This window comes from Peromyscus leucopus, chromosome 1, assembly GCF_004664715.2.
Source record: "Peromyscus leucopus breed LL Stock chromosome 1, UCI_PerLeu_2.1, whole genome shotgun sequence".
In the NCBI taxonomy this organism is placed as follows: domain Eukaryota; kingdom Metazoa; phylum Chordata; class Mammalia; order Rodentia; family Cricetidae; genus Peromyscus; species Peromyscus leucopus.
Genome location: NC_051063.1, coordinates 53,763,165 through 53,784,334, shown reverse-complemented (window position 1 = coordinate 53,784,334; position 21,170 = coordinate 53,763,165). Strand labels below are relative to the sequence as shown.

General features: G+C 46.2%; 1 protein-coding gene across 3 annotated transcripts; it reads left to right on the top strand.

Annotated features, from left to right (window-relative positions):
• The first annotated feature begins 80 nt into the window (after nt 1–80).
• Nucleotides 81–20,311, top strand: Ganab (glucosidase II alpha subunit). Of its 3 annotated transcripts, XM_028857923.2 has the most exons (25): nt 81–185; nt 4,665–4,769; nt 4,919–5,027; nt 6,615–6,742; nt 10,136–10,315; nt 10,791–10,856; nt 11,771–11,840; nt 12,028–12,115; nt 12,202–12,298; nt 12,544–12,724; nt 13,200–13,353; nt 13,931–14,166; nt 14,259–14,385; nt 14,499–14,578; nt 14,810–14,953; nt 15,112–15,208; nt 15,706–15,807; nt 15,929–16,172; nt 17,766–17,830; nt 18,180–18,256; nt 18,341–18,415; nt 18,548–18,661; nt 18,778–18,890; nt 19,026–19,126; nt 19,248–20,311. In XM_028857923.2, exons 1-25 carry the CDS (start codon nt 148–150, stop codon nt 19,355–19,357), a joined length of 2,901 nt encoding a protein of 966 aa, XP_028713756.1. In that variant the 5' UTR covers nt 81–147; the 3' UTR covers nt 19,358–20,311. The 3 variants fall into 3 exon arrangements, with proteins under 3 accessions (XP_028713756.1, XP_028713757.1, XP_028713758.1); XM_028857924.2 differs by lacking the exon at nt 10,791–10,856 and having other exon boundaries at nt 83–185; XM_028857925.2 differs by lacking the exons at nt 81–185; nt 4,665–4,769; nt 4,919–5,027; nt 6,615–6,742 and having other exon boundaries at nt 10,267–10,315; nt 11,771–11,844.
• Nucleotides 20,312–21,170: the final 859 nt, after the last annotated feature.

The following is a 21,170-nucleotide window of genomic DNA, read 5'->3' as shown; positions in this document are numbered from 1 at the left end:
TTTAGAACGCGCTCGGCCAATGGCATAGACGTCCGGCCGCGCTCTGGCCGGGCCAATCGAGAGGCCGGAAGGGGCGGGGCTTAGGATACGTGGCTCAACGTGCGCAGGGGCGGGTAGGTTCGGGTCAAGGAGCAAACCCGGTACAAGATGGCGGCGGTAGCGGCAGTGGCGGCGCGTAGGAGGCGGTGAGGAGCCCGGAACCCGGGGGCGCGCCCGGACGCCCTTAGATCCCCCGAGCCCCATTTGCTCCTTTCTCTATGCCTTCCCGTCACCCTGCTACTCCTGGCCTCGCAGGGCTCTTTGTCCCCGTGGTGATGGCCTCAGGCTTCATCCTCCAGCGGCAGATTCGCGAGTCGCTGCGGCCCTTGTCTGTGGGGCTCCTGGATCTCGCCGGGTGACTTAGAAAGGCTGAAGCTGGGTGCTCTTTTCCGCCTTGGCCGCTCCCAGCCGCCCCCTCTCCCTTGGCGGCTCGCGGTGGTCAATGCTTCCGCCGCCTTCCTGCAGTGCCCAGGGCCGTGGAGGCAGGTGGAGGGACGAAATGCATCCCAGCCTGTGATGAAGCAGCCTGTTGCCACACTGCTCCTCTTTCGGGCTGGAAGCACTGCGGTGGCCAGGTCGTCCTGTATTACTTTCTTGCTCTCCTCACCAGCCCTGACCAGTTTCCTTAATGCTCGTTTGGTGGGCACGGCTGGGGCAGGACTAAGTTCACAGTCTGCATGGATTATGTTGCTCAAACACAACATGTAATCGAATGGTTTGGTCTGCGCTCTAGAGTTTTCCTAGAACCGAGAAAAGCTTAGAAACACATCAGCACCGCAAAGCGCGGTACACCTAACGGACGTAGTAATGGGTTGGGAAGAGGCGTGCACTGTCAGCAGTGTAAAAAGGGTGAATCATAAACTTAGCTCTCCAATAAACAAGTGGACTTACTTTAAAGCTCATTCCTGACTTTTAGCTTGTGAACACCTCTTGTTTGGGGCGCTTAAGGCATCCCTGAATTCCTAGAGCCAACAAGTCGGAGCTGGAAATACCCTTTAGAAATCATATCCTGTGGACATCTCCCCAAACCTATTATAGACCGGAAGATAGGGCTCCAGGGAGTATTGAACTGCCGAACTGCTCACTACCGCTATTTGGGGCAGGTGGGCACAGGGACAGTCGCCCAGTTTCCTGTAGCAGCCACTCCTCAGGACCAGGGCTGTATGTATGCCTTGTGCTTAGGTTTTTCTAGTAGCATTTCTTCTGCTTGTTTCACTGTTACTTACTCCTGCTCAGCCTAGTGTACCAATTCCTAGTGTTTCCTCACTTTTCTAGCTGGCTTTTTTCACTACTGGTGGCTCCCAGACAGCCTTCCAAAATGTTCGGTTTCTAGAGGGCTTCCTTTGTTAACTGATCCTTTTCAAAATTTTCTTTTGGTGGTTTTGGGGATCAAACAGGGTTTGATGAATGCAAAGCATTCACCATGCTTTGTGGTAACTTTCTTCCAAGTAGGTATGGAAGCTGGAAAACTGAGTATGGTAGGCCCTGTGTTGGTTTCATTGCTTAGAAGAACCATGTCTTCTGTATTGCCAGTCTACCCTTGGCTGGCCTGGAACTCACTATGTAGAGCAGGCTGGCCTTGAACAATGAAAAGATTTGCCTCCCTCTGCCTCCCGGGTGCTGGGATTAAAGATGTGCATCACTGGGGGCTGGAACCATAGCTCAGTGGTTAAGAGCACTGGCTGCTCTTCCAGAGGACCTGAGTTCAATGCCGTTTCAATGCCCAGCACCCACATGACAGCTCACAGCTGTCTATAACTCCTGTTCCAGGGGGTCTGATTACCGAATACAGACATACTTGCAGGCAAAAAAGTAAAAATAAAATGTATTATTAAAAAAAAAAAAAAGTGATGTGCACCACTGTGCTTGGCTTCCCTCTTTTTTAAATAAGATTTTTTTTTTCTACATTTATTTTGCCTGTGTGTGTGCCTATGCACATGTATGTAATGAGTTGGTTCTCTCCTTCCACCATGTGGGTCTTGGATAATCAAGCTTAGGTCATTACACTTGGCAGCAAATGCCTTACCTGCCAAGCCATCTTATGAGTCCCTCTACCATCTCCATGGAACACTTCTAAGTATGTTCCTGTATTGCTTACATCATAGTCACTGAAAGAACTTGTTTAAACAGCTGATTTTAGAGGTTGGGATAGACCTGAATGTTTGCCTGACATGAGTGAGACCCTGGATTCAGTCTTCAACACTTAAAAAAAAGTAAAGAAAATAAATCTCTGGTCCAAGGTTTGGTAGTGTTTGTTTAATAAACATAGCAAATGTTTCTTGTCTTATTTTCTTTTTTTCTTTTTTTTTTTTTTTTTTTTTTTTTTTTTTTCGAACAGGTTTCTCTGTGTAGCTTTGCGCTTTCCTGGAGCTCACTTGGTAGCCAGGCTGCTCGAACTCACAGAGATCCGCCTGGCTCTGCCTTCCGAGTGCTGGGATTAAAGGCGTGCGCCACCAACGCCCGGCTCTTGTCTTATTTTCAAGACAGGGTTTTACATAGCTCAGACAAGCCCTCAGACTTAAGTCTTCCTGCTTCTACCTCCCAAATATTGGGATTACAGGTCTATACCACCATACTTGGCTAGTTATTTCTTTTTTCTTTTTTCAGGGAAAGGGTTTCTCTGTGTAGCCCTGAAAATCCTGGAACTTGCTCTGTAGACCAGGCTGGCCTTGAAATCACAGAGCTCCTCCTGCCTCTGCCTTCCATGTGCTGGGATTAATGGTGTACACCACCACTGCCTGGCTTACATATAAATGGACACTAAAATATGAGAGTCCCTATATAGGATTCATTTAGTTGGTGATATATATTCTTCAAGCTAACTTAAATTTTATTGCCATTTTTTATGTATGGTTTTTTTTTTTTTTTTTTTTTTGGCCTGCCTGCATGTCTGTGCTTGATGCCAGAAGAGGGTGTTGGGGAATCTCCCAAAATAAATTTCTGAGGGTTTTAAACTGCCATGTAGGTGCTGGGAGTCAAACTCAGGTCCTCTAGAAGAACAGCCAGATCTCTTAACCACTGAGGTGCCTCTCCAGCCCCAAACTAACTTTCTTTCTTTCTTTTTTTTTTTTTTTTCTTGAGACAGGGTTTCTCTGTGTAGCTTTGGTGCCTGTCCTGGATCTCGCTCTGTAGACCAGGCTGGCCTTGAACTCACAGAGATCCACCTGGCTCTGCCTCCCGAGTGCTGGGATAAAAGGGGTGTGCTACCACCTCCTGGCATAAAGAAGTAGTTTCGAGCCCTGGTTACTCATTAGAGTTAGAGGATATTTATTTATGAGTTATGTTTTGTTTGTTTCTTTTTTGTTTCTTTTCAAGACAGGATTTTCTCTGTGTAACAGCTCTGACTGTCTTTGGAACTTGCTTTGTAGACCAGGTTGGCCTTAAACTCATAGAAGTCTGCCTGCCTCTGCCTCCTGAGTGCTGGGATTAAAGTTGTGTGCCACCACTGTCCATCGAATTATAATTTTTGAGATAAGTTTTCACTCTGTTGCTCAGATTAGTCTCCTATGCAAAAAAAAAAAAAAATATTCCTAACCCTGCCCTAGCCTCCCATGGAGCTGTGGGCTACAAGCATATATCATGTCATAGAGAGCTTAAACAGACCCTCTTTTAGGCCAATTAAATCAGTCTTTGAAGGTGATAGTAAGGTATTGATTCTTTTAAAATTTCAGTCATTTGAAAGCTAGGGATACACAGTTAACTAGGCCCTTTGGGTTCGTTAGGGCTCAGTATGTTTTTCAGTTGTTAATCTTTTTAGCCTTAAATAGTGATGGCTATCTGTTTTGAAGATGCAGAACTGAACATCAAAGGAGGTGGATGCCTAGTGTTCCAGGGAAGTTAGGACCTTAGGAATTGTGACCAGCAGACACTGAGGACATAGCTTTTGATGTTCTAGCTCTAGCTCCGTCTGATGCCTTACCCCGAAAGGTATCATTTTCTTTGTTGCTCTGATGTACACACATGGTATGACATTTCCTCTGGGATTGACTGTTGCTGCTTCTTCCTATGAGAGGCTGATGTAACTACAGTTAGCACTTGGGCCTTTGAAGTCCAGAGGTGCTTTGTCTACTCTCTCTGCCCTTTGAAGGGATGGTGTAAATGAGCCATCAGGACTTGCTCGCTCTCTGTCTGTCCCATTCTGTCTTCTCTGTCTCTTGTCTCTCTCTTTCCAAGACAGGGTTTCTCCATGTATCCCTGGCTGTCCAGGGACTAGGTCAGTGGACCAGGCTGGCCTCGAACTTAGAGATTCTCTTGCCTCTGCCTCCAGAATCCTGGGATTAAAGGCATGGGCCACCACTGCCAGCAACTTTTCTTCTTCTTTAAAAAAAAAATTCTTTTGAGATGGGAGCTTATTACATAGTCCTGGCTGCCCGGGATTTGCTATGTAGACCACGCCGACCTCGAACTCACAGAGATCTACACTCTGCCTTCTGAGTGCTAGTATTAAAGACATGTGCCACCATGCCAGACTCAGGACTGACTTCATCCTTCGTCTACTCTGCTGTTTGTCCCTATTTAGTGTGATTGCTTTTCATGAGCTGTCTTTTAGGGTTATGGCAAAAAGGTGAGGAGGCCCTTCCTGACTGAGGTGTTAACTGTTCTCTCCTTGTCTTTTTTTCCTATAGGTCTTGGTTAAGTTTGGTACTGACATGTTTAGGGGTCTGTCTGGGAATTACCCTTGCTGTGGATAGAAGCAACTTTAAGACCTGTGATGAAAGTTCCTTTTGCAAGTATGTTTCTGGAAGAGGTGAATGAAAAGTGGGTATGTGGGGAAGTATGTGTGGCAGGTGGGTAGTGTAAGAAAGGAGAAGATCAGTAGAGGCACCTAAGGATATTGAGATGCCCTCTAACCTTGCTTCCCAACTGTTGCACTTGGCAGACGGCAGCGAAGCATTCGGCCAGGCCTTTCTCCTTACCGTGCCTTGCTGGACACACTTCAGCTTGGTCCTGACGCTCTCACAGTCCATCTGACCCATGAAGTCACCAAGGTCAGGCAAGACAAATAAGGTAGTAGGGATGGGAAAATGGGTGCTAACTTGGGAAATTGAAACTTGTAATCAATGTTTTATGTCAGGCTGATCTTGAGAATTTTACTTTTTATTTTTTTCTGTGTATTAGTGTTTTGCCTTCATGTCTGTGTACAATGTGTCTGTAGGTCCCATGGAGGCCAGAAGAGTGTATTAGATCTACTGGGACTGGAGAATTGATCATTGTGAGCCAGCATGTGCGCTCTGGGATCAAACCCAAGTCCTTTGGAGAGCAGCTAGCTCTCTTAACAGCTGAGCCATCTCTCTGGCCCTGAGACTTTTGATTTTGAAGAAATCTGATTTCTGGTTCCTTAGGCCAAAGCTTCATAAACTTTTTACATTTGCAAGAAATTTTTATAGAAGGGAGAGAGAGTGTTGTGTATGAGTGGTATGTGTGTGCAAGTCAAACATTTAAATAAGCCATAAATTTATTTTACAACAGTTATTTGGCACACACTTTTTTTTTTTTTTAAATGTGTGTGGATATTTCCAGACAGGGTTTCAGGGTTTCTCTATGTAGCCCTGACTGACCTAGAACTCACTGTGTAGATCAGGCTGGCCTCAAACTCAGAGAGATTGGCCTGTCTCTGCCTCTGGAGTGCTGGGAGTAAAGGTATGTCCTACCATCGCCTGGCCACTATTATAGTTTCTTAACAATGAAAGCAAAGTTATATTCTAATGAGATGATGTACTTGTTTGTCTTTATATGAAGACTTAGTCATGTCTGAAATACATGGTCCTGAGGTATTCAGAGCATCTTCAGGGCTTTTCAGAGTTGAGAATTCCACTTCATATAAATACTACCTAGTATAAAATGGCAGATGTATGACTAGAGCCATACTTCAGAAATTGTTGAAATTGTCCTAATCCCAAGCCAAAATTCATTCCTTTTTTTTTTTTTATGTTTGTTTTTGGTTTTTTAAGACAGGGTTTTTTCTGTGTAGCTTTGCGCCTTTCCTGGATCTCGCTTGGTAGACCAGGCTGGCCTCGAACTCACAAAGATCTGCCTGGCTCTGCCTCCCGAGTGCTGGGATTAAAGGCGTGTGCCACCACCCCCCGGCCTATCTTAGTTTTTTGAGACTGAGTTTCTCTGTGTAACAGTCCTGCCTGTCCTGGAACTCACTCTGTAGACCAATCTGGCCTTGAACTCAGAGATCCACCTGCCTCTGCCTTCCAAGTGCTGGAAGGGATTAAAGGTGCGTGCCACTAGTCCTGGCTTTCAGCTGTTCCTCTTAAGAAGGACCCAGATTTGAATTCCAGCACCCACATCGTGGCTTACAAAATATCTACAGCTGCAGTTCCAGGGACCATTGCCTTCTTCTGACCTCTGTGGGCACCAGGCACGCACATGGTGCATATACATTCAGGCAAACCACTCATACATATAAAAATAAATAAATCTAAAAATATATATATTTCAGTTTTAAGTCAGAGTGGTAGGCAAAAGGCTGAGAACAGACGTCTCAGATTCTGTGTTCGGAGGGTTTGCAGACGGTCTGCATGGCGCAGTCTGTTTTGTTCTCCAAATTCGGGTTTTCTGTTGTGCAGGCGTTGCTTGTGCTGGAGCTCCAGGGCCTTCAGAAGAACATGACTCGGATCAGGATCGATGAGCTAGAGCCTCGGCGGCCCCGATACCGAGTGCAAGATGTTTTGGTGGCTGATCCTCCCACATCTCGGTAAATTTTTCCTGAGAAGGCTATCTGTCTGGGTACCCTTTATCCTTCCTGGTGAGCCTTTGGTAACTTTGTTGCATCAGAAGTTGCACTGACTGACACAGTAACCTGAACACTAACACTAAAAATGTGTATTTATCAAAAGATACCTTCAGGGTCATCAAGAACATTCTCCCAGCTTCTGGTCTCTCCAGCTTCTTTTCCTTCTTTGTTTCAGTTCTTTCACTCTTCTGCTCACTCAGCAAATAGGTGGTGTTTTGTCTTCCTCTCAGACTAAGTCCTGGTGTTAAAAGGAAGTAAGCAAGCCACAGATCACACATCTTTGTTTGCCAGGCTCCCCTCCCCTCTTTTTTCCCAGTTGTTTAGAATACAATTGCTCAAATATTTACTTTATATTTATTCATATGTTTAAATTACAGGTCTCTGCTGCATCTGTTTCTCTCTCTCTCTCTTTCTCTTTTAATTGAGACAGGATCTCATTCTGTAACTCAGGTTTGCCTGGAATGCAGTTTGTAGATCACACTTAGCTTTGGACTCACTTAATCCTACTTAGTGGCTTCAGTCTCTCGAGGACTGGGTTTGTAAGGCATGAGCTACCTACCACACAATACCTTGCTCTTTCCCAGTTAATTAATGAGACAGAACATATTTGTATGTTTGGTTTTCATTTATGTGAGTGTGTGTACAAGTGGATGTGTGTCCAGAGAACAACCTCTGGAACAGAATTTATCTCTCATTGGCCCGGAACTCACTAATTAGGTTAGGTTGGCTGGCCAGCGATCCCCAGGCATCCACTTGTCTCTGCTTCTCTGGTATTGGGATTATAATCTGAAGCCACCACACTGCATTTATATGTGGATTCTAGGGATTAGACTCTGCTCTTCAAGGTTGTGAGACAAGTACTTTGCCAACTGAGCTCTTTCCTCAGGCTCTATTTATATGTTGCCTTTGGGTTTACTATTCTGTGAGATAATAGCTGATAGCTATACCCATTCATCTCTTTTGTGGTTTGTCCTTATTGGCTTAGAGAATTTGTTAATCTTGAGTCTTTACCATTTATATCTTGTGAGTACCTTTTCCCAGGTTGTAACCTTTTAATTTACTGAAAGGAAACAGCTTGAGATTAAGGATGTGACTCGATTATAGAGTGCTTTGCTAGGCCCTGTGCTTAAGTTATTCCAGAAAAGCAAATCAAAATACTTGGGCTGGGGAGCTTTTAGCTGTTATTTGTCTTCCTGAGTGAATTGGTAGCACTGTACTATTAACCCCAGTTTATGTTTATTTAGATTTCGTTAGGTTTTACCTAGTATGCTTTTTCTGCTCTGAAGCCAAGATACCATTCAGCATTCAGTTGTCATATTTCTATAGATTCCTCTGGACTGAGGCAGTTTCTCAGATTTTGAATGTTCTTGATGACCCTGAAGGTATCTTTTGATAAATACACATTTTTAGTGTTAGTGTTCAGGTTACTGTGTCAGTCAGTGTTCTTCCTTGTGGTGTTAGCACATACTGCTTTGTTTAAATAATCTCTCTTGGGCTGTGGATGTGGCTCGGGGAGAGCTCTTGTGGAGTATGCACGAGGCCCTGGTTCAGTCCCTAGCATTACAAAAACAACAACTGTTTCTTCCAGGCCTGGTGGTTGGCATCTATAATCCTGACTACTCGAGAAGCTGAGGCAGGAGAATCTCGTTAACATAAATATTAGAAGCCAGCCTAGGCTATAACGTGAAACCCTTTCTTATAAACTAAACAGACAAAGACATAAACATAACCAAGAAGGAAAAGAAAAAAAAGTTTTGTTTACCACTTGGAGACAAATATTTTTTAAGTTTTCTTCTAAGGTTTTATTTTGTTTGTTTGTTTATTTTGAGGCAAGGTCTCACTATGTAGCTCTGGCTGTCCTGGCACCCACTACATAAACCAGGCTGGCTTCAAATTCAGAGCTCTGTCCCCTAATTAATTAATTAATTAATTAACTTGATTCATTCTGCTGGAATTAAAAGAGTTCACCACTACCACTGACAAAGAATGCATATGTCTGTATGGAAATGTCATAATGGAGCCCCTTTCTACACTTAATGTATACTAATATATTTTTTATTTTAAATCCTCTTCCCTGATCCCAATGTCCCCATGGCCTACTGAGCAGATGTGTGTGCCTCTTCTAATAGGTCCCTAAATATTTACTTATTTATTTATTATATTTATATATGTCTATGTATGGGTATGTGCATGTAAGTGTATGTGCGCTTGCAGGCCAGAGGATTCCTGGAGCTGGAGTTAGATGAGCTTGTGGGGAGAGGACAAACTTCGGTGTTGTTCTTCAGATAGTGTTCCCTCTTTATTTTTGGAGACAGGGTTTCTTTGTGTAGCCCTGGATATCCTGAAACTTGCTCTGTAGACCAGGCTGGCCTAGAACTCAGCGATCCACCTGCCTCTGCCTTCCGAGCACTGGGATTAAAGGTGTGCGCCTTCACCGACCAGATATCCCCTTTTTTATTTTTTTCCCCTTTTAAATTGTTTTTGGGATAAAGTTTCACATTGGCTTAGGATTTAACTAGTAACTTAGGCTGGCTAGCTAACCTAAAGGATCACCTGTCTCTACTTTTCTAACAGGGAGATTACAAGCATGCCCTACCATGTCCAGCTTTACTTAGGTTCTGAGGATTGAAGTTAGTTGTTTTGTTTTTTTTTTTTTTTTTGCAAGCATTTTACTTAACCTGTCTCTTTAGTCTTTGCTTTAAACTTTCTTTGAAAGGATCTTACTGTGCTCTGGTTGGCATGGAACATGCTTTAGACCAAGGTGGCTTTAGACTTGAGGCAGTCTTATCTCTGCCTTCCAAGTGCTGGGTTACAGATATGTGCCACCATACCCAGTCTTAAGGTTTACTTATTTTGGGCCCATTGGGATGGCTCAGTAGGTAAAGACACTTGTGGCCCAGCCTAAGGACCCAAGCTGAATCTTCTGGATTCAACATGAAAGAAGTAGAGAACAGACTCCAGAATGTCTTACTTTGGTCTCTACATGCTCACAGTGGTGCATGCTAACCTGTCCCCACAGTATAAATGGAAACATACAAAAAAAAAGATTTTATTATTGTTTTGTGTATATCTGCATGTGTGTGTGTGTGGATGGGTATGCACTGTAGCATGCGTGTAATGGTCAGAGGACGAGCTGGGAGATTGGTTCTCTCTGTAGTGTAGGTCTTTGGAACCTGATCTCAGGGCATAAGGCTTGGTAGCATGCATCTTCTCCTGCTGGCTCATCTTGCCAATCCCCAAAAATGTTCAAAGAGAAAAAGGCTCTGATGAGTTTGTTTCTCCCTGAACTTGATGCCTGTAGCAAGCCTCTTGGCCTTTTGCCTAGTCATCTATCCCCTTTGATCTCTTTTCCAGGCTTTCAGTTTCTGGCCATGATGACAACAGTGTAGAGCTAACAGTGGCTGAGGGACCCTACAAAATCATTTTGACAGCACGGCCATTCCGTCTTGACCTGCTAGAGGATCGCAGCCTTCTGCTCAGTGTCAATGCCAGAGGACTTATGGCTTTTGAGCACCAGAGGGCCCCCAGGGTCCCGTGAGTACAGGGTGGGGACTCAGGGAACTTGTGGTAGTGCCTAGAAATGTTACAGGGTCTGGTTTTGTAATCTTGGGAAGAGATTGGGAGCAGGGCGGCCAAATAGGGGCAAGAGGGTGGGAGACACCATCTGTCAGAGAGGTAAAAACCAGACCTGGGTTGCAGTTTTCTCTTTTCCTGTACGTATCAGGAGGCAGTTATTTTTGTCCCTGAGCTGTACACTGGGCACCTCCTCTGGGAGGTTTGCCTGGATCTGCTCTTTCTTTCCCTTCTCACATCATCACATTCCCCTAGTTTATTTTCTTCCTATTTATTTATTTGCTTGCTGATTTATTTATTCATTTATTTATTCATTTTTGGTTTCTTTTTCCCCCCATCTCCAGAAGTTTGTCTACTGAAACTCACTTTTATGTTTCTGTTTTTGTGTTGGTTTTGTGCCTCCTTCCCCTTCCCTACTCATCTCCTCCTGCCCCAGTTTCTCGGATAAAGTTAGTCTCACGCTCGGTAGCATGTGGGATAAGATCAAGAACCTTTTCTCTAGGTAAATCCACGGCCACTGGTACTGTATCTGTTCCTCTTCCTTACCCGCCCCTCACTCTGGCCCTCTGGGGAAGTTGTCCCAGACCTTTCCCTTCCCTTCACCATCTGTTCTTTCCCCACTCTTGGTATTTGGGCTCTTGTTTGCTGTGTCCCCTGGCTGGGAGGAAGATGAGTGCTGGAAGTCCTTAAGGAATGTAGGACGCTTATTGCTTTGCCAGGGGTGGTGGGGTTTTCTGTTTTGCTGGGGTTCCAGGTTCTAACTCGGAATACATTTGAGATCCTGGAGAGAACTGTTTGCCAGCTGCCCTTGAAAAGCATTCTTTTATTGTTGTTGTTCATTTTTTTGTTTGTTTTGAGACAGGGTTTCTCTGTGTAGCCCTGGTTGTCCTGGAACTCACTTTAGATCAGGCTGGCCTCGAACTCCCAGATCCACTTGCTGTAGCTCCTGAGTTCTGGGATTAAAGGCGTGTGCCACCTTGAAAAGCTCTCTTTGGCAAAACCTTTTGGAGTCCCAGAGTGTATCTGGAGAGGCTTTTTATGGTTTGACCAACTTGCCTTTGTGTAAAGCCTAATGAGGAAAGGTTAGATTTTTTTCTCTGACGGCAGCAGAGCCAGGACAGGCATTTAGAACCTAGGCTGAACCACCCTGCCTGTCTCTTGTAGATACCAGCAGAGGCTGCTGGTGTGGGCCTGTGTATAGGAGGCACTTCCTGCTGGCATCTGCTTCATGTTTTCCTGCCAGTTCTTTCCCCATTCTGCTCATTGGGGTCCCTTCCCAAGCTTTAACATTCAGTCCCTTCCTCCAGTGCTTTCATTCCTTTGGACCCTTGGCTCTCTATTCCCTCACCCCTCCTTCCATTAGCCCCTCATCCCTGCCCGCTCTGGATTGGAGCAGACAGCTCTCCTACCTTCCAGGCAAGAATCAAAAGACCCAGCTGAAGGCAATGGAGCCCAGCCTGAGGCAACACCTGGGGATGGTGACAAGGCAAGTTGAAGTGGTGGGTGGTTGGAGTGGAGGGGAGGGTGACTGGCTGGGAGGCTGCTGAGTAAAGGCCCACAAGAACATGGAGCCTAGTCCTGTCCTGAAGGATGAGATTTAGAACACGAGAGTGGGAAAAGACTACTGGTGCATGATTGGCTATCAGTCCACATTTTTTTTTTTTTTTAAACAGCCAGAGGAGACCCAGGAGAAGGCTGAGAAAGATGAGCCAGGAGCCTGGGAGGAGACATTCAAAACTCATACTGACAGCAAGCCTTACGGTGAGGGCCGGGAAAGCCCTGGGTAAGGGCTCAGGAACATCTTGCCAAGCAGAAGCTCTGTAAATCAGCCTTTGCTTTTCTTCCAGGACCTACATCTGTAGGTTTGGACTTCTCTCTGCCAGGAATGGAACATGTGTACGGGATCCCTGAGCATGCAGACAGCCTGAGACTGAAGGTCACTGAGTGAGTCCAGTAGTAACACTGGGATGGTTGAAAAGGAGGCAGCCAGGGCTTGGGAATTTGCTCATTCATTCAGTTGCATATTCTAGACAAGCATTACTCCCTTCCTGTATCTGGGTTACCTTTCTGGATTATAAAGTTCTTTTAAGGAACAAGTCTGTTCTTCTTTCAACTATGTCTGTGGGGTGGCATTTGCATATGTCACAGCCTGGCCAGTCATTAGTCTAAGTCTGTCTGTCTACCACCAGGGGTGGTGAGCCATACCGCCTGTACAACTTGGATGTGTTCCAGTATGAGCTGAACAACCCTATGGCTCTCTATGGCTCTGTGCCTGTGCTCCTGGCACACAACCCTCATCGAGACTTGGGCATCTTCTGGCTTAATGCTGCTGAGACATGGGTTGATATATCCTCCAACACTGCTGGGAAGGTAAGAGCATAGTATGGGCAGAGATGTGGTCAAAGTCTGCCAGGTCTTAAGACAGGGATGCTGGAATGTGAGTGTGAAAATGCTAGTGGCACAGCTTATTTGGGAGATGTCCTTAGTCATTGCCAGATAGTACTCATGGTGAGTGAAGTCATTGCCCTCTCAGCCCGAGAAGATTCACTGTCCATTCTGTAGGGACACTCTGGGTGTAGGGGTTACGTTGCTCACTGAGATGGAAAAGGTTCCCGATCTCAGGGAAGACAACGGGTATCAGTGGTTTACAAGGCGAGGACTTCAGGCGTGGTAAATGGCAACAGCAAGGCAGTCTGTGGTGGAAGGGATGGTGCTGCTTCAGAGAGAGTGGTCCCTGAAAGCCGCCTAGAAGAGACGAGCCAGCTGTATGAGCGCTCAAGAGAAAATAGCTGCTTTTGTTTCAAGTTGGCAATCAAAGGTTGACTTTGCTTTGTCTCCTCCATAGACCCTGTTTGGGAAGATGCTGGATTACCTGCAGGGATCTGGGGAGACTCCACAGACAGACATTCGTTGGATGTCAGAGAGTGGCATTATTGATGTTTTCCTGATGCTTGGGCCTTCAGTTTTTGATGTCTTCCGGCAGTATGCTAGTCTCACAGGTAGGTGATGCTTCCACTCTGCCAGCCCTCATTTTTCTGTTTTTGAGAAGTTAGGTTTGTGCATTTTCAGAAATTCTCTCTCAGCCTGTTTTCCTACCCTACCTTCCTTTTAGTCTCCCTCTACTTTATAATCAGGTTTGATATCCCCTTTGTGACTCTGTCCTTTTCTTCCTCCTTTGTTTGTGTATGTGTATGCATGCATGCCATGTGTGTTTGTGAGCACCCTCAGAGGCCAGAAGAGGGCACCTGGAGCTGAAGTTACAGGTGATTGTGAGCTTCTTGATGTTGGTGCTCTGAGCCTAAACTCGGGTCTTTTGGAAGAGCGGCAAGTGCTCTTAATCCTCGACCCACTTCCTTAGCCCCTGTAACCATCCTTTGAAGAACCAGGCATGGTGGCGCATGCATTTAATCCCAGCATTTAGGAGGCAGAGGCAGGAGGATCTCTGAGTTTGAGGCCAGCCTGGCCTACAAAGCAAGTTCCAGGACAGCCAGGACTCTGTTATACAGAGAAACCCTGTCTCGAAAAACTAAAAAACAAACAAACAAACAAACAAACCACCCTTTGATGAACCTGCAGGGACCCAGGCATTCCCCCCTCTCTTCTCCCTCGGCTACCACCAGAGCCGCTGGAACTACCGGGATGAGGCTGATGTTTTAGAAGTGGATCAGGGTTTTGATGATCACAACATGCCCTGTGATGTCATATGGTTGGACATTGAACATGCTGATGGCAAGCGATACTTCACTTGGGACCCTACCCGCTTTCCTCAGCCCCTTAATATGCTTGAGCACTTGGCTTCCAAGAGAAGGAAGGTAAGGGTGGCCTGCAGCTATGTTTGGTCTTCTCACAGTAAGACTGAAACATGAGAGTCCCAACCATTTCTACTTTTATTCTTTGCCCCTAGCTGGTGGCTATTGTGGACCCCCACATCAAGGTAGATTCTGGCTACAGAGTTCACGAAGAAATTCGAAACCATGATCTGTATGTTAAGACCCGAGATGGCTCTGATTATGAGGGCTGGTGCTGGCCAGGTAAGCAGGCCAAGAATTGAAGAGGAGACTGTTGGGAGGCCAAGGAGGTAGAATTGTTTCGTTTTTTTTTTTTTTCCTCTTTGGGGATTGACAGCTGCTGTTTCTTCTTTCAGGCTCAGCTAGTTATCCTGACTTCACTAATCCAAAAATGAGGGCCTGGTGGGCTAACATGTTCAGCTTTGACAATTATGAGGTAGGAAAGACAGTCCCTGTGCCTTCTGTCTTTTCTACCTTTTCTCCATGACTGAGCCTCTGTGCTTGATACCATAGCTTTTGTTGGGCCTATACATTTCATGGGGACTTGAAGATCTTGGAGGATTCTGAAAAATGCATGGTTCTAGATTTCTGGAAGCTTTCTGTCTAACAGTGTTCGTCTTTTTCCTCTCCTTTCCTATATATGTGTTTCCTATGCCTGTGTTCTCAGGGTTCAGCTCCTAACCTTTACGTGTGGAATGACATGAATGAACCATCTGTGTTCAATGGTCCTGAGGTCACCATGCTGAAGGATGCCGTGCATTATGGTGGCTGGGAGCACCGGGACATCCATAACATCTATGGCTTATATGTGGTAAGGGACTGAGAGAGGAAAGTTGGGAGGCAAAGGGAGAAAGCGCTTAAGCATGAGGACTTTGTAGTTTTCACCAGATGACAGGTGGCCGTTGTTCACCATTCTCTCTCTCTCTCTCTCTCTCTCTCTCTCTCCCCCCCTCCCCCCTTTCTACCCAGCACATGGCGACTGCTGATGGGCTAATACAGCGCTCTGGTGGCATAGAACGTCCCTTTGTCCTGAGTAGGGCTTTCTTCGCAGGTTCCCAGCGCTTTGGTAAGACTTGGAGAATAGAGTTGTGGCAGCTGTGCATGAGAGTGAAGGCTTGTAACCCCAGCCCTGAAGAATGTTGACTCAGGAGTGCTTTAGTTGTAGGGCTCCCTAGATAGTCTAGGCTCCTTGGAGCTACTTAGTATGACTCTGTCTCAAGGAAACAATAAGCAAAAATAGAGCTGTAACAGAAAAAATACAAAGGCCAGACCAGAGGAGCCATGGTATCTCTGGAAAGCTGCATATTACATCCTCCAGCTGTGTACTCTGACGGGAACCAGAGAGTGAATGGGAAATGTCTAACCCTCATTTAAGAGTTCTGACAGGGCTGGAGGGAGAGTACCTACCTAGCTTATGCAAGGCCTTTGTTCAGTTCCTAGAACCAAAAAAAGGAGTAGTGTTTAATATCTTCAGAGCATCCTGGCTGCTGTCCGAGGACACCTGTCTAAGGCTGAGTCCCTTTCTCTTTGTCAAGCTCCTTCCCTCTTCACTTTTTTCCCCAGGAGCTGTTTGGACAGGGGATAACACTGCAGAATGGGATCATTTGAAGATTTCTATCCCTATGTGTCTCAGTCTGGCACTGGTGGGACTTTCCTTCTGTGGTGGTAAGAGGAGGAGAAATTTGGAGGTTTGATTGGCATAAAATCACAGGACTTGGGCATGAGCAAAGAACTAGAATATTTATAGTATTTGCCCTTTTGCAACCTACTCCTTCTCCTTTCCCAGCGGATGTGGGTGGCTTCTTCAAGAACCCAGAACCAGAGCTGCTTGTGCGCTGGTACCAAATGGGTGCCTACCAGCCATTTTTTCGGGCTCATGCCCACTTGGACACTGGGCGGCGAGAGCCATGGCTATTAACATCTCAATACCAAGATGCCATCCGAGATGCCTTGTTCCAGCGATACTCTTTGCTCCCCTTCTGGTATACCCTCTTCTATCAAGCTCACCAAGAAGGGCTTCCTGTCATGAGGTAAATTAGTCAGTGGGGTCTGTGTAGAGTCAGGTAAAGTGGCTATGAGCTAATGAAGCCTGGTTTTTGTGTCTGCACCTCTTTCTTTCCCTTTCCAGGGCCTTGTTTCAAAATCTGCTTTGAATATGAAATGTGGAAGGGAGGTTTGAGGATGTAATTTAGTGGTAGAGTACTTGCCTGGTATGCACAAGGCCATGCTTTCAGTCAGTCCCCAGTACCACCAAAAAAGAAAAGAAAAGAAACAGGCTAATAGGCTGATGAAATGGCACAGTGGGTAAAAGCGCTTGCCATCAAACATAGGGAGCTGAATTCAGTCGCCAGAATAGGATAGAAGGAGAAAACTGACTCCTACATGTTGTAAGTTGTTCTCTGATCACCACATGCATGACATGTGACCCTCCATCCCATCAAAAGTTGTAATTGGAGCCGGGCGGTGGTGGGGCACTGCCTTTAATTCCAGCACTCAGGAGGCAGAGGCAGGCGGATCTCTGTGAGTTCGAGGTCAGCCTGGGCTACCAAGTGAGTCCCAGGAAAGGCGCAAAGCTACACAGAGAAAGAAACCCTGTCTCAAAAAACCAAAAAAAAAAAAAAAAAAAAAGTTTTAATTGGAAAAGGGGGGAGGGGCGGTGGTGGCTTGGGAGGCAGAGGCAGGTGGATCTCTGTGAGTTCGAGGCCAGCCTGGTCTACAGAGAGAGATCCAGGACAGGCACCAAAACTACCCAGAGGAAAAAAAAAAAAGCAAAGCCTGGTCTTGTGGTGTAGGAAGCTAAGGCAGGAAGAAGGGAAGTTTAACACCAGCTCGTGCTGCATAGCAAGACCCTGTCTTAAAGAGTCAGGGGGACTGATGGGAATAAGCGAATGGTGGGGAGTGAGTGTCTGGAGAAAACGCCAGCAGTGACACTGTCTGACAAAGTAAGCAGAGCGGGGTGATAGGTTAGCTGGTCACCAAAGGCCTTGAGAGAGAGCGGCCACGGTAAGATGAGCATGTACAATGAGTGAGACAGATGTTTGTCATCCCAAGGAAGAACATTCCATGGAAAGGACACTGCAGGTGCCAAAATTCTGAAGTAAAACAAACCAGAAATAAAAAAATTCAGTGGGCCTTGGGAAGAAACTGGCAGGAGAGATTGGCATTGTGAATGGAGAAGACACTTCTCTGATCCTAGAGGGCCTGGCCAGCTTGGTGTCACTGAGGTGTTTGAGGAGACCACTGACAGGTAGAGAACGACTGGAGAAGAGTGGAGTTAGGGAGTGAGACAGGGAGACAAGTGCAGTTGTGGAGCTGCAGCGCTCAGGTGGCCGAAAGCTCCTGGGTTCTCCCGAGTTTGATTCTTTGTTGTTTTGTGGCTTTTTGTTTGTTTTTGTTTTTGTTTTTTTGAGACAGAGTTTCCCTGTGTAGTCGTGGCTGTCCCAGAACTTGCTCTGTAGACCAGGCTGGCCATGAACTCAGAGATCCACCTGCTTTTCCCTCCTGAGTGCTGCCACCACTGCCCAGCCTCCCAGTGTGGTTCTTATTGCTAGTTCTTGGAGGATTGTCTTTGACCTCTGTCTGAGAAGATAATGTCTTCCTTTCCTGTCTTGCTTCCTTCCTAGGCCCCTCTGGGTACAGTATCCTCAGGATGTGACTACTTTCAGTATAGAGGATCAGTTCCTGCTTGGTAAGAAATGGGAAGACAGTTGGTAGTGGGCTGGGTTTAGGCTTAAGAAGAATTTGTGACTGGGTGGTGGTCATGGTAGCGGTGCATGTTTAATTCCAGCACTCCAGAGGCAGAGGTAGGTGAATTTCTGAGTTCAAGGCTAGCCTGGTCTACAGAGTGAGTTCTATGACAGCCAAGCAAGGCTACACAGAGAAACCCTTCCCGTAAAAAGAACTTGTGCGATATGTATGTGTGAAGGTCTAAGAAGGTTGGAGTAACTGTGGCTGGACTTGTAACAGAAAGATGCTTTAATGCTCTCTAGACTGGCAGCTCATGCCCTCAGTTCCATGTTAATTCCTATATGTTTTAGGGGATGCACTCCTGGTTCACCCTGTATCAGATGCTGGGGCCCACGGTGTGCAAGTCTATCTGCCTGGCCAAGGAGAGGTAAGTTACAGAATGCTGTAGACAAAGAAGCAAACAGGATGGAACCCTTGTGCTTTAAGTGATCCAATATCTTATCATCCACAGGTGTGGTATGACATTCAAAGCTATCAGAAGTATCACAGTCCCCAGACCCTATACCTGCCGGTAACTTTGAGCAGTGTGAGTATTCCTGTCTAGCTGCCATCCCTGTGTGTAATTTGAAGTCCAAGTAACCTTGGGTGCCCAAAAGAGCAAGAACAAAAGATGCTGAAAGGCCTAAAGTAGTGCCTCACTGTAGTACTTTTGCCTTAGATCCCTGTGTTCCAACGTGGTGGGACAATAGTGCCTCGATGGATGCGCATACGGCGTTCTTCAGACTGTATGAAAGATGATCCTATCACTCTCTTTGTTGCTCTCAGTCCCCAGGTGAGTCTCCAGTGGGTGAGCTACTTCAACTGTCTGCCTGTGTTCTAGAACTCAGTCCCCTGGGATGTGTCCTTCACTCTCTCTTGGCTTAATTTCTCATCTCTCTTTTTGCTCAGAGTACAGCCCAAGGAGAGCTCTTCCTAGATGATGGACACACATTTAACTATCATACTCGCCATGAGTTCTTGCTTCGTCGATTCTCATTCTCTGGCAACACACTTGTCTCTAGGTAATGGAGTCCCCTCCACATGGGCCTGGGCTTCAGGGGTGCTCGGGTTCACTCTGCTTTTCTCATCTTTTGACTTTGCTTTGAACAATTTTGCTGACAACTTCTCCGATGGGCATTTGCTTTTATTGCCTCCAGTTCAGCAGACCCCAAAGGCCACCTTGAGACACCTGTCTGGATTGAGCGAGTGGTCATAATGGGGGCTGGGAAACCAGCAGCTGTGGTGCTCCAGACCAAAGGTTAGTGATGGGTCTGGCCTTAGGATGGGGGGAGGGCAGCAGGAACAGGGTCGACAGGGTTGGAACCTTGCTGTGGGGAAGTAGCCCATTGCTGACTGTGGTGCTTGCCTTCCTTCCACAGGATCCCCTGAAAGTCGCCTGTCCTTCCAACATGACCCTGAGACCTCTGTGTTGATACTGCGCAAACCTGGCATCAATGTGGCATCTGACTGGAGTATTCATCTTCGATAACCCAAGGATCTTGTTCTGAGTTGGGAGGAGGGGTGTGGTGGTATTGAGTTACCTTTTCTTTTTGGAGTTTGACCCTACTTAGAGTTCACCTTTCTAATCCCAAGACTCAGATTCTGCCAACATCTGGGCAGGGTGACAGGGCTGTCCTAGGGCCCTGAATTCCACATGTGAACTAGTCTTTGCTTCTGTGTGTTTCCAAGCCCCTCCCCTCATTCCAAGTATCCTGTTGCTATAACTGGAGCACACTGGTTTGTGAAGACTTGAGGGGCCTTGTCTTTCTCTTCACCTTCCGTAAGGTCCCTGACTTTTCCTCAGACCTTATCTATTCATGCCTGTTCTGTGGAAGCCTTGGAAGAAGATGAGGACAGTGAATGCTAGGGTTCCTTTTTTCTTCCTTGTTCTCTTCTTTCCCAACTGCCCACCCTTTCCATTCCTCCCTCCCTGGATCTGCCCTCCCAGCCCTCACCTTTCTCCGTTCCACTGATACACTGGGACCATCCCTTACCTGGTGAGGGACGAATGGATCAAGATTCAGGTTGCTGGAGAATATCCTCTTCCTTCTCATCTCAACCTTTTCTTCCCTGTTTCTTTCCAGAGCTGCTGCATTTCTCCCGTCCCTTGCGGGAGAAGCTTCCATACAATTAAGAGGGGATGGTCATTAAACTTCTTTTGCCCCCTCTGGTCCCCTTGGGACACTCAAGATAGAGAAATGAGTTGTGGTTTCACTGAATCACGGTCACCTGTATTTATTGCTGGGAAGAAGGCTGAGGGTGGGAGCAGATGATCATGTGTATCCAGGGACGGCTTCAAGCCCTGGGAAGGGGGTTGAGGGAGGACTCAGGAACCAGGAGAAATATTTGTGGGAATTTTTTTTTTTTTACTTTCTCTGGGTTCCCAACTGTGACAGGTTTTGATAAAAGGAGAAACAATAAAAAGATAAACCATAGATAACAATTAGGTGTCTGAATTATAGTTGTAAACTGAAATATTCCAGAAGATAGTGGCCTTCCATTTTAATCTGAGTAAGCTGCTTAATTCTAGCAAACCGAGCAAGCATGAAGCTTCTTTAGCTTAGTAGATGCCAGGACTTTATAGAACAACCCACCAAGGGGTCTTAGGTGGTAGAGTAGTCAGAAAATTGCTCTGCCTCTCTAAGTATAAGGACCTGAGTTTGATCCACAGACCCATTGTGAAATCAGCTGATTGGTGGTATAGCAGGCAGGCATTTGTAATCCCAGGGCTGGGGGAGGTGGAGACAGTCGAGGCTCTGGCCAGCTTGCCAAGCCTACTTGGTAAATTCTAGCCCAATCCAGTTTAAAAAAAGAAAAGAAGGATGGCCGGGCGATGGTGGTGCACACCTTTAATCCCAGCACTCAGAGCCAGGCGGATCTCTGTGAGTTCGAGGCCAGTCTGGTCTACAGAGTGAGTTCCAGGAAAGGCACAAAGCTACACAGAGAAACCCTGTCTCGAAAAACCAACCAACCAACCAACCAACCAACCAAATAAATAAGTGAAAGGATGGTTCCCAAAGAACATGTAAAGTTAGTTAACCTCTGGCCTACACATATCACACATACCAGTTGTCATTTTTTGTTAGTTGTTTTTTGTTGTATATTGGTTGTGGGTTCAGGTTCACTCGTGTCCACGGAATCAAGACACAGAGGTACCCCAGATGATTCTAGCCTTTCCCAGCTGCAGGGGGGATCCGTCTCTACAGACTGGTCCATTGTAGCTTAGCAAAGAGTCCTTTTGTTCTTCAATTTACACTTTTAGCAAGTTAATCTTTGTACCCCAGCATCTCTCATCTGAGCTC